Below are 13,749 nucleotides of genomic sequence, written 5' to 3'. Positions count from 1 at the left end.
AAGTCATTCTCCTTAAGGTGCAGCTTTAAAACGATTATATGTCATACAACACTGCAGTCCAAAATTTGGTCATTTCATGTTTCACAATTCATTACGGCCAACTCATTCACCTGAATGCAAAATATATGTGGTTTATACATTCTTATCAATAACATTTAAATAACATTTTACGAAACTGTAAATCATACAAGTTGTTTTATGAGATTATGATACAAGTTACACTGTGCTGCTGATGTTAACTAAAGGCAACAATCCTTATGAAGATGCGACAGTTGACGTTTTGTGACGCAAATTGTCTCGAGTGAGATGTAACTCTGACCTTTGTCTAAATGTCCCTAAAACAATTGGGGTCCAAATGGCTGTTGTATGCCTGAGCTTTCACAAATTATTAATAACATTAAATGGTTAGTGTATATTTCCTGGCACCCCAGAGCACAGCAAACACCACCAGTGTCATACATGGCAAAGTAGGGCTGCCACAGATGGAAACTGTAGCGGAAAAATTAGCAGACGGCCAACAGCAAGTACATTTTAGTTAAAAAAAATGGGGATGGGGGAGAGAAAGGAGTATTGGCGGAAGGGGAAAAACAATGATGACTAGTTAAAGGGAACCGTTTCAGACTCAATGTCACTGTGATATTGACTTATGACCGACCTAAGACTTTAAAAAGTTTTTTAGAATATAAACATTGATAAAAACGGACATAGACCTTTCTTGTTCTGACCCTCGAAACAATACGAGTCATCAACTAAATAAAAGCAATTATCTTTGGACGTTCGGGTGCTATATCTGAAGGCCATATTCCTAAGCTTGACAGAAACAGTTTACGTATTAAGGTCACCTTGACTTGTGTGGTACTGACTTACTGCATCATCAAAAAAATCATGAAAGGAATTTATGAGATAAAGACATTTCTGGATTTTTTCTGGAGGCCTAGTCGAAAATTATGGTAGTTCATACATGAATGATTTTAACTTTGTATGTTTAGTTCTGGCGATTCAGTCAAGCAGAACCAAGTTATTATTTTTAAAGGCATATGTGAGGATTCTTCTAGTCATTTGATGAACAGCACGCCGATCATGAGTTGTTTACAGGATTTTTATTCAGTTCATGGGGTCCCTGAAATTTCCCAAGAAGAACCATTTGAACAAAATTGAGAAAGAACCATATAAAGATGTTACAGACTCAAGTTTGGTGATGATCCTTTAAACGGCGTGGGAAAGGCGTTTGTTTCAAGGTTGTTTACCTATGGTGGCATCAGGGCCAAGCACAATCAGTTAAACAGAATTGATATAAAACAAGTTTGCTGGAAATCAACGATGCTGGCGGCCTCTGAAGGAGCCAAACAAAACTGAGCGATGACATCCACGGATACTACAGTTTGATAAAGATCCACCAAGTGGTACTTTGAAAGCAGTTGTTTAAAGGAGTTTCAGTTGTTTGAAAGCTTCAAAATTTCCGATTATAGGACGTTGCAAGGATGGTACAAATCAAGTTTCACGAGGAAGAAATTAAATGATTTTTTTCTATTTCTAGCATTGACGGCCACATATATGGCCCCAAAACAAAACTTCCCACACCTTTCGTTTTTTGTATCCTGGTTACCAAGTTTGGGAAATATTCATTATGTGTTTAAAAACTTGTTTAAAGGTTGTTTCCCTGTTTAACCACCAGAAGGGGCCAAGTTGGACGAACTGAACAAAACTGAGAGGAGTCTAAACAAGGACGCTACAAAATTTAATAAAGATCCACGACGCCTTTCAGAAGATGTTTATTTTTCCTATCTCATTCACATTGAAAATAAATGAGGCATGGAATCGAATTTTTTATACATGCTGGAATCACAAAATTACAACCAAATGTTCAAACCCTATTGTTTGCTTGCCACTTATGATCATTTTATGGCAAGACAGCGGATACACAAGTTGTCCCCGAATCACAAAGGAGACCACCAATATTTGATGCTCACATTCAGCCAATATTTCATTAATAGGGCTAGTAAGTTAGAACAAAGTCTCTTGATTGTCATTTATTTTATTGTAGACATATATATTTCAAAGTTTGGGAAAATTCAATAGAATCATACCTAAAACAACAAAAAGGGTAAGTATCACTTAAAGAACAAAGTACCAAAAACATTACCATACATTCTAGTAGCAAAATACAGAATCATATATAGCAACAAATATTAGCACTAATTCTAGCATCTGGCTGCAACAAATAAACTCTTACTGGAAACGTATTGCACAAAATATTACTGGTATGAAATGACTGTTAAATCAAATTTACTCCAGCCATCTTTAATATAGGCTACCGGTACTGACAAGGGAAGTAAGGCATAAATTATCATAAGCGGATTCTATTGTATATTAAACAGTAGTTGCAAATATATAAAATTGTCCACAAGTATTAGAATATCGTAAAGAAATAATCTCAGCAATGAAATCATGCCAATTTCTTGGAAGTACAGAGGCAAAATAGGCATTATAATGGCTTCTTTTTGAAAAGTGCAGTAATGCAATATCGAATAAATTTGTCAAAACATCTTTGTGAATTATAAACAGCTTTCAAAATGTTACAATAACTTAATATACTAAAACAGCTAATATGCCAGCAGTTCTTTTGCCAGTAATCTAAAAATTACTGGAATTTGGTCTAGGCTTAGAACAATATGGTGTTGATAATTAAGTTTTCACAATTTCCAAAAAAAATCAAATTATGCAATCATATTAATTCACTCATTTTACGACTTCAATGCATCTTTGAAAAGTCACAAAAATACACTAAACATCTAGAAATTACAAACTAGCGAAAACTGTTATGAGGGAAGAAAATGACTTTCAGTGACAGCAAATGGTAGCTCTTTGGTTCAGTATATTCAAGCTGCTGTATATATTGATTCAATGTAACTGTAACACTAAAATAAAATTCAAACATTGCATCCCTTTTTTTAGTGTTGCAGATAAAACTATTTCAGAAGGATTAAAAAAATATATGTTACTATAGCAACTTTCAAAGTGTGAACTTTATGTACAAGTATATGTACACATTCACTGTAACTTAAAAACTTTGCAATAAGATTCAAACATTGCATTCATTTTTTTAGTGTTGGAGATAAAACTATTTCAGAAGAATTGAAACAAGAGGGCCAAGATGGCCCTAGGTCGCTCTCCTGAGTAACACACCATAACAGTGTAAACATGTTTTACCTAGTGATTTCATGGAGACAAATATTCTGACCAATTTTCATTAAGACTGGACCAGAAACGTGGCCTCTTGAGTGTAAACAAGCATTTTCCTTGATTTGACCTAGTGACCTAGTTTTTTTACCCCATATTCAAACTTGTCCAAAATTTCACGAAAACAAACATCTGACAAAGTTTTGCGAAGATTGGGGCAAAAAAGTGGCCTCTAGAGTGTATACAAGCTTTTCCTATGATCTGACCTAGTGACCTGGTTTCTGACCCAACGTGACCCAGATTTGAAATCATCCAAGACTTCATAACATTCTGACCAAAATTTATGAAGATAAAAACAAAAATGTGCCCCCTAGGGTGTAAACAAGCTTACACTTTGATTTGACCTGGAGGCCTAGTTTTTGACCCCACGTGACCCAGATAAATATTCATACGATATTTCATGCAGACAAACATTCTGACCAAGTTTCATGCACATCAAATGAATGTGGCCTCTAGCTTGTTAACAAGCTTTTCCTTTGATTTGACCTGATGACCTAGTTTTTGACCCGACATGACCCAGTTTTGATCCAGGCCTAGAGATCATCAAGATAATCATTCTGTGCGCGTTTTATCAAATCAAAGCATAAATGAAACCTCTTTATGGCTGAAAGGGCCAAAGTAGAAAATTTTGCCCCTTTCAGGAGCAGTAACTCTGGAACCAATGATGGAATCTAGCCAGTTTTCGAAAGGAACTGAGATCTTATTGTGACTTAAATTGTGTGTAAGTGTGGTTAAAATCGAATATAAAATGTCACTTCTATCGTCTTCACAAGGTAAAAATGACCAAATTTTGGCTCTTTTCAGGGGCCGTAACTCCGGAACCTATGACTGGATCGGACAGATTTATCATGGAATCCAAGATTTATTGTTGTTGAAGATATTTTGCACGTTTGTATCAAATCAAACCATAAATGAAGTCTCTATATGGCTGCAAAAGCCAAAATAGCAAATTTTGGCTCTTTAAGGGGTTCATAACTCTGGAACCCATGAAGGGATCTGGACAGTTTTCGAAAGGAACCGAGATATTATGCCAATACAAGTTGTGTGCAAGTTTTATTAAAGTTGCTTGCAAAATGTGGTCTCTATCGTGTTCACAAGCCAAAAATGGCAAATTTTGGCCCTTTAAGGGACCATAACTCTGGAACCCATGATGGGATCTGGCCAGTTTTCGAAAGTAACCGAGATATTATGCCCATACAAGTTGTGTGGAAGTTTGATTAAAATCAAATACAAAATGTGGTCTCTATTGGGTTCACAAGGAAATTGTGGACGGACAGACGACGGATGGACAAAGGGCGATCACAAAAGCTCACCCTGTCACTATGTGACAGGTGAGCTAAAAAACATGTGTCACTATAGCAACATTCTAAGTGTGAACTTTATGTACAAGTACGTGTAGACATTCACAGTAACTTGTTTTGCAGTGTGAGGGTGTGAAGATATTTTAACCCAGCAATTGGTTTATTCCCTTTCCAAATGAGAATTATGTGTACTGACAACATAGTCTTGCACAATGCGAACAACTGCCAGAATATATATAAGGTTGACTAATGAATTTTAGAGGAAGTGTATGACAATATTTTGAAATAAGAACATTAGAAAATATTTAATTTCCTACAAAAACACTAAAAAGCTGTCTACTATCCTAGTAAGTTTAAATGCCTATGCACCTAATTTCAATAATTTACATGACTGGTCAATATCATTCTGTATAAACATGTACAACTGACATATCCATGCATGGAACAGTTTTTAAACTTTTACCCTGCAAATTTTTTAAAATGGACTGATCCATCATTAAATTTGGGCATTACCACTTCTTATTCAAAGGGGTGTTCACTGAAAATTTACTGAGTGAATAGTGAATAATGCAGACCATGTCTGTGCAGGCTGATCTTGGTCTGCGCTGGTCGCAAAAGCAAAATCACAATCACTTACCTCCAACAGGCTAAAGGTTAATTAAGTAAGTTAATCAAAACTTATAGAAAAATGCAGAATCTCAATATACACACTGTAAAAAAACCCAGATAAATATATAAGAGAAAGATTAATTGAGAGCTAGCTTAATTCTGGGTTTGGAACACATTTAAATTCTTGCAAATCTGACAAGACCTACCACAATTCTGAAAGTGGTAAAAATTTACTATCTTGCAAAAATGATAAGACCTGGCATAATTCTGGAAGTAGAATTCATTCACTTTCTTTCAAATCTGACCAGAACAAAGATAATTCTGAAAAAAAAAAAATTGATTAATTTTCTTGCAAATCTAAGTAAAACACACACTACAAATTATTGTAAAAGATCACAAACTGAAAATGAAATGCTGTGTAAAATGCCTTAGCATTATTGTTTACATTTTGATTATAGATCCTATTTTATTACTGTGTCTCAGCATAGCATATTTTCAATTTTCATGTTTTTTTAAATTGACAACTTTACAGATTTACAAACAACTGATATAAAAAGCTATAAAAAAATAGATGGACTACAATACAATAATACAAATACTGGCAAAATTTGCTGTAGATTAGTTGCAATAAACATGTACCGTATATATATTTTATCATTAAAACCATTCCACTTAACTTCCACATAAATTATTGTATCAAAAGACCACACAATGGACCACAAAAAAAAGTGGTCTCTTCAAAAAAATGCTGAACTGCCGATATACAATGTGCATAATACTATAAATATTGTTAAAATCTGTTGAAATTATTTGTTTGCTGAACAATAAGAAAGGTTAAGTACATACATGTGCAAACCTATCCGCTAAAATTCCCATTTGATAAAAACTTCTGCAGGTAACTTTACTTGCTGGGGCCAGTTTTATGTGGGCCCTTTTTGTGTAATAAAAAAAATATTGTTAAATAGGATATATTTATACAGTAAAAATGTTTGACTTGATTTTAATTGTTCGTTTAACAGAAAAGTTGCATATACAATGTCCACTGTAAATTAAAGAATATATCACTTATTTATCAACTTAAGATTTGCATTTTATGTCACATACAGGCTTATGCATTTATGTGAACACATTGCACATTTAAATGTATTATTTCACAACAAAAAATAAGGGATAAAAAGCAATGTTCAATCAATTAATAAATATAACAAGAGGGCATGACCGGCCTATGTCACTCGCCTGACTCATAATGGGTACATTTTGGCCCTTGAGCCTCCAAATGCAAGGAACTATTTTAAAGTTGTACAAGTGGTGTTTGTAATTTTTCTTATTTTCGTTAACAATATTGGTAGAGGGTCAAACAATAACATTTTTGTGAAATTATCATGAAACTGTACAAGCAGTTTCTGACAAGAAAATTTTCAAAGATCCCAATATACACACATATATATATAGGGAAAAGTGACCATGCCCTCTAGCAGCCACATTTTCAGACAAATTTGAAAAATTTGAACATTCTTAGTAGAAGGTCACCTAAGGAACATTTCTGTCAAATTATGGTTAAATCGGACATGTAGTTTCAGATTTTTATGGGTTTTTTTTTTCCACTGCCATGGCAACTAGAATTCTGCATGGAAGGAAGTTCTTTGAAAGTCTTAGGCAGAGGACAATCCTGACCATGTTATATCAACTTTCACCAAATTGTTCCAGAGGAGATATTACCATATTTAGAGACTAGAATGTGTCTGTAGGACACAGGGTGTGCCCCCCATTGGTACATTTGTCACAAATAAGGGGCAATAATTCAAATGTTTGCAGTGTTAATGGGGTTTACCCTAAACAAACATTTTATAAAAAGGATCCATTATTCTAGGCCATATATTTTTGACCTATGAGCATCACACACAAAAAATCCACTATTTTGGCTATTTAAAGGGCCATAACTCTGTAATAAGCGTAAAGGTTCTCAAGAAGAATTCATGTGTGAAAGGTCACATCATGATAAAGACTCAAGCAAGGTTTCATGAATGTACATTAAATACTTTTTGAGCTAGGCACATAATAAGGGGAAAATGTGCATTTTTTTGCTATTTCAGGGGCCATAACTTTAAAAATAGGGGGTGGAGTCAGCCAAAAAATAAGAGGTGTGCAAGTTTATATCATGATAAAGACTTATACAAGTTTTAAACCATTTATATTAAACACTTTTTGAGCTAGGTGCGTCAAAAGGTGAAAATGTGCATTTTTGTGTATTTCAGGGGCCATAACTCTGAAAATATGGGGCGGAGCCAGACAAAAAATAGGAGGTGCACAAGTTCATATCAAGATAGAGACTCATACAAGGTTTAATCAATTAATATAAAATACTTTTGAGCTAGGTGCGTCACAAGGTGAAAATGAAATACTTTTTGAGCTAGGCGCGTCACAAGGTGAAAATGGGCATTTTTACCTATTTCAGGGGCCATAACTCTAAAAATAGGGGACGGAACCAAATGAAAAATAGGAGGTGCGCAAGTTCATATCATGATAAAGACTCATGCAAGGTTTGATCAATTTATATCAAATACTTTTTGAGCTAGGCGTCATGAACTCGGACGGACGGATGGACGAACAAGACCAAATCTATATGCCCCCCACCACTCATGGGGGGGCACAAAAAGTGTCGATGGGTGGCAAGTGATCATAATAACTCGACTGAGCACTCGATGAGCTAAAAATGCACAATTTAAATCCCAACATATAATTCTTTCTTTATAAATCATGAATTACCATTTTGAACAACATTGTTTCAAGTAAAGGAGTATAAGTAAATGCATAACATAAACATCAAGTCACATTTGAAATCATATTTCCTTCCTAGAGAAGAACAAAAATTATGGCACATTTCAATATATATTCATACAGATTTGTTTTTAATATTGTTTATTTTGTATGTATATGATAATTTGCCATGTTATATAGAATTTTTATACATTATATGTTGAAATCAATCAATCAATCAAAGCTTAAACAACCGGAATGTGAATATTCCCAATCCAAAATATTTGACATACAGGGAGTGATTTCTTGCCATTTCAAAAATCTGATATTACACTTGTGTTACAATATTTTGATGTCAACTTCGTTTCAAGTAAAGGAGACTATAGAAGGTATCTGTAAAATTTACTTTGCCTGTAATAAGTAAAGAAAGAAAGAAAATTCTGATATTTCAGCAGAAAGAAATATGATAAAAAGAACATATTAACATTTCTGTCTTTCCACATCAAATTTACTAAACTCATTGAATAAAAATCATAAAATGCTCAGTGGAACTTCGCATTTTATCATTTTATTCAACTCATTCAATAAATTAAATTTGAAAAGACACTCATACTATACTCTACACATGTATATATTCTTAAATATACATAGCAAAATTATAGAGACATACAATATAAGCTGGTATGATATATGAAATTAGAGAACCGGCCTGCTGCAACATATTCCTTTCTGAATCATCGTACACATACATTCCTTAATAATGTTCTTAATCACATGTTAATTAGCATTAAAAATGACTGTTACGTGAATTGTTTCACAAACTAGCGCACATCAACAACATTCAATAAGGCATGACCAAGTTATGACATTTTTTCTTGAAGCAATTTCCCCCTTTCTCACATTCAGCATCTCCTAATCAGATAATCCTGGATGTAATCAGAAAATTCTGTTAAAACAAAAAACTCAATCAAACTCTTTCAAGGACACAAAATCTTTCAGTTGTCGTGGCAACTTAAGGTCATGAAGTTTGTGTTGTGGAGAAGCGCCAAGCTGATGTCGTATTTTAACACGACATAACTGCTGCAATGTTGGTGGGTTATGAGACATTGAAATCAGTCTATCACAGAATTCTTTGTGTTTCAACAACTCTTTTGGAATGTCACCAGTTTTCTAAAAATATAAATACAAGTTTTACATAACAGTAAGGTAATACAATATCATTTTTTGTAGAAAATTTACTTGCCATGTTGTTACAAATATCTTATTTCCAAATGCTAAACATTCTAAACGTTTTATTTTCAGTGTATTAAGTGTGCAGCAAGTCTTAATTATTTTTCGCTATTGGTGCATTTTTCAGTGTCAAAGTTAACAGCCACCGTATCAAAAAGGACATTCAATGGAAGTTATAATCATATGTCATTAGATTTTTAGATTGAGCTCTGCAGTAGAAATATTGCACAACTTTAGGAGTGCAGTACTATTTGAGCCGCACCATGAGAAAACCAACATAGTGCGTTTGCGAACAGAATGGATCCAGACCAGCCTGTGCATCCATGCAGTCTGGTCAGGATCCATGCTGTTCGCTTTCAAAGCCTATTACAATTAGAGAAACTGTTAGCGAATAGCATGGATCCTGACCAGACTGCGCAGATGCACAGGCTGGTCTGGATCCATGCTGGTAGCAAATGCACTATGTTGGTTTTCTCATGGTGAGGCTCATTTCATGAAATAACAAGAACATACTTCTTAGTGCAAATTTAGTATGTTCAATTTTTAATAAATTTCTTTTCATAATACCTGGTCCTCTGTAGTGTTTGGTCATTTATAGTCCTGTCAAATAAGGTGCATGAAGATTTAATACCGGTACTGCGCAAGCTTGAATTACCATATTAGGGCATATTCATTGTGATAATGTATTATTACTGAGTTTGAAGATAAACAGAAAAAGACAAACCAAATTTCTGAATGAAAGTTGTGCCCCTGCAGCTACAAGGTAACGTATAACCTCAGTCTGTCCGCCTGATGCTGCCAGGTACATGGGTGTTACACCCCAGTTGTCGGACACATTCACATCTGCTCCATGCTGTATAAACAATTAAAAAGACAGAGTACACTGTAGCTTCCCCATCAATATTATTTAGCAGGATGGTGGGTTAAATCCAAAGTAAAATTCCCTGATAACTTCCTAATTAAAATGTGGTTTTCCCTGATCACTTCTGACAAAAACAATTCACAGCTTCTTATATGTATGAGCATCAGCCTCCATCTCTATTAAAACAACCTCTTGGGTTTTTTTTACATGCTGTGTGGATATAGTCTGATATTTTGAAAATTTGTCTACATTTACAGGTTGCTTTACAACAATATCACAATCAGTATAAAGAAATAAAGTCATTTTGATACTGACTGATGAGAAACCACAAAAAGTTAGTTACATTTTTCACCAATTTTTGTAAATTTCCCCGAAAAATCCCTGATTTTTCTAAGTTCCATGACTTTTCCCCGGAGAAGATTTTTATTCTCCCTTTCATGTTTTTCAGAGTCTGTGACCACCCTGTCTAGTCATGTTTTAAATTAAAAATCTGCTTAGTAAATCATGGAGGAGTCAATAAAAGTTTTGTAATTTTCTTCATTTAGAAAATACAGTATCTGGAATAAAAACTTTTAAAATAACCCTTGTTAATAGATTGTTCATAGAAAGATTAAGTTTGAACAAGTAAATAATGGTCAATTACTGCAAAAAATAAATCTTATTTTCTGAACAGATGATTTACTAAATAGGAAAACTTATCCATTGTTTGAAATTTCACACTATGAATGGAACACAGTTGAAAATGTCAGTCTCTTAGAAATTTCCAGGTTTCGAACAAAATATATGAGCCATGCCATGGGAAAACCAACATAGTGGGTATGCGACCAGCATGGATCCAGACAAGCCTGCGCATCCGCGCAGTCTGGTCAGGATCCATGCTGTTCGCTAACAGTTTCTCCAATTCCAATAGGCTTTAAAAGCGAACAGCATGGAGCCTGACCAGACTGCGCGGATGCGCAGGCTGGTCTGGATCCATGCTGGTCGCAAAGCCACTATGTTGGTTTTCCCATGGCACGGCTCATATAGTCTCTTACCTTGATTAAGATTAAGGCACATTCAGGATATACGCTGACAACAGCATGTAGCGGTGTTCCACCATGTCGACATTTTGTATTCACAGAGGCACCAAATTTGATAAGTTCTTCCATACATGCTTTATGTCCCTTGTAAGCTGCCCAGTATAGAGGAGTTTTGCCATAATAGTCTTTTCTGTCAATATTCACTGTCCCTGTATAAAAATAAGTAATAGTTTGGTTGCTTTTTTGTGTGTTTATTTTCTGCAACATTAAAGATATCCAATGGCTATCTTTCATGAAAATATTTTACACTTTGTGATTCTTACTTCAAAAGTAGAAAATCCTGATCTGATATATTGAACTTTACAAAATACCTAAATAAATTGTGTACGTAGAGCTACATTCATAATTAAATGTCATGCAGTAACTGTTGATTGTTTCAAGAAACTTCCAGTTTTTTAGTGGTAGTAAACATTTATAATTTGTTCAGCTATACAGCGTGCACTATTTTTACCAAATGCATAATATTGTTAAAACACAAACTTGTTAATTTTATGTTAACATAAACTACATATAGTATCTGTTCATATTTTCAAATATGAAATTTGGGTCTAGTATACCTTTAACTAAAATGCTTTAAACTTAATCAGCATAATTTGCAAGTGCAATTCTATTGGTGGATACTGAACCATCAATCCTATACCACTTGTAAACATTTGATAAGGTTAGCCATGTTCAACTGATTCCAACCTACCTTAGTGTAGCAACCACTGTAATGCAAGAAATACTAACACACAGTGTCCGACAAATTTCTGGTAGCCCGCGGGCTCCGGGCAATGGATTTGTCAGACACTGAACACATCAACAATATTCGTGTGGCACTAGTTTTCACAGAGTATGTTGCTGTGTACATCTAGAAATTAAACCCCTATAAAGTCACAAAATTCATTAATCTTTAAATTTTGAAATGAAAGTCATGCCACTACACACCAGAATAGTCAAAACTATGAAATTTTATGCAAAACAGTTTAAAGATTTTAAAACTGTATCAATTCTGAAATTCAAATATTATTTATGATTTCTTTTAGTAGATATATCTGTCTTCAGTTACTGGTTTCCCTTATTTCCCTGACAGGAACAAGCAACTTGTGATTGTGAGGATCAATGATCATTTTTCAGGTGCATCCACATTTCTGGCATCTACATTCCTACCATCCACATTCCTTTTACCTAAATTATAAGCACATGTACTATTAAAATTCAAATCACCCAAAATACTAGCACCAAGATCCATATTCCTAGTAACAACTTTCCTAGCACCATGCAGGGTTTCCACTGGCCCCAATTTTTTTCCGCCACAAAATATCGAAGTCAACGACACATAGGGGGAGGGGGTGTCCAGTGGGTGTATTCTCCAATACACTGTGCATGTTGCAACAATTTGTCATTTTATATTTGACTGTAAAACTCTTATTGGGGGATGGGGTGTGGGTAGGGGACTCTCTCCTTGCAAATTTTTGAAATTCAGGCATGAAACTCAGGTTTCTGGTGCATGTTTATGTTCAAAATTTTGAGATAATGGAGAGGTTAGTACCCTTTTGATGAGTGGGGGGGGGGGGGGGGGGGGGGGGGGGGGGTCAGGGGGCTTTCCCCCTGGGACATTTTGAAATACAAGCATGAAATGGTGGCCTCTGGTGCATTTTAAGGTCAAAAATTTTGAGGTAAAGGAGGGTTTTTTTTGTCAAACAATAATAAACAAAATTCCTTGAGGGCAAATAGGTCACAGAGGTAGGATATCCGCTATAGTAACTATCGTTTGAGACATTTACCTTTTATACGGGATATAGCACATTCGCTTTTGATAACAAATTAAAGAAGAAACTTTTTATTGATTTCTATTTCTCAGCAATTTTAAAGGTGGTTAATCAGATTTTGGTCAACTTTCAGATTTTTTAAAAACTTTACCAACTGATAATTTACACTTATTTGTGTTTATCAAGTTCTTAATACACATCAGATTTTCACTGGAAGAATTTTTAAACTATGATTTTCCTATCCTGATTGCCCAACCAACATACATTGCCTAAAGAATGTTTTGAATATAAGCACTACTGTATAAGAGTTGTAAAAGATTTGCATTGACAAGAACATATCTTGCCAAATTCATTAGAAATGCAAGTTTATAAAATTATTATTACCTCCCTTTGTCTATCTCGGTTGCGCAACCCAGATAGATTTAAAATAAATCAATTCCAAAGCTACACTTTGTTTCAAAACTTGCCTTTTTTCAGATAGTTGTAATATTCCAATATATATCAAATGCAAATGTAAAACTAGAAATTATATTGAAATTAAACGAAATAATCCACGTTTTAAACACTTTTGTATTAAAGGGAGATAATTACAAAATTTCTTAAGAAGTAATAAATCATACATTTCCAATAGGTATCTAACTTTATGTAATGGGTCTTTTCGTTCTTTAAATAAATCTCTAACAGAATATATAAATACTGAAAAATGTCAGAAAATGTTCCTCAAAATTAATGTGATTGACTACCTTTAAGAACCGATGCGGTACGATCAAACAGTGATGTGTCACATGGCGCGAAAAAACATGACGTAATGCCATAACAATCTCGAGCAAAAATACCGCTTTGATCTCCACTTCAGATGTCAAGATACTGACACACTTCTTTTAGCTCTTTGAGGGGGTGTAAATTGATCATGAAAACAA

General features: G+C 34.4%; 1 protein-coding gene across 2 annotated transcripts in view; it reads right to left on the bottom strand.

Annotated features, from left to right (window-relative positions):
• Positions 1 to 2,019: 2,019 nt before the first annotated feature.
• LOC123529055 (ankyrin repeat, PH and SEC7 domain containing protein secG-like) overlaps positions 2,020 to 13,749 on the bottom strand; it is a 19,105-nt gene continuing 7,375 nt past the window's right edge. For both annotated transcript variants that reach the window (XM_045309247.2, XM_045309246.2), the window contains exons 3-5: positions 11,034 to 11,227; positions 9,862 to 9,990; positions 2,020 to 9,077 (exon numbers count right to left, since the gene is read on the bottom strand). In XM_045309247.2, coding sequence (XP_045165182.1) covers positions 8,871 to 9,077; positions 9,862 to 9,990; positions 11,034 to 11,227 — 530 coding nt within the window. In that variant the 3' untranslated portion in view covers positions 2,020 to 8,870. The remainder of the gene's footprint in view (positions 9,078 to 9,861; positions 9,991 to 11,033; positions 11,228 to 13,749) is intronic.

Source organism: Mercenaria mercenaria, chromosome 13, assembly GCF_021730395.1.
Source record: "Mercenaria mercenaria strain notata chromosome 13, MADL_Memer_1, whole genome shotgun sequence".
Classification (NCBI taxonomy): Eukaryota; Metazoa; Mollusca; class Bivalvia; order Venerida; family Veneridae; genus Mercenaria; species Mercenaria mercenaria.
Note: the sequence above shows the minus strand (reverse complement) of the source record. Positions and strands in the feature narration are given on the sequence as shown.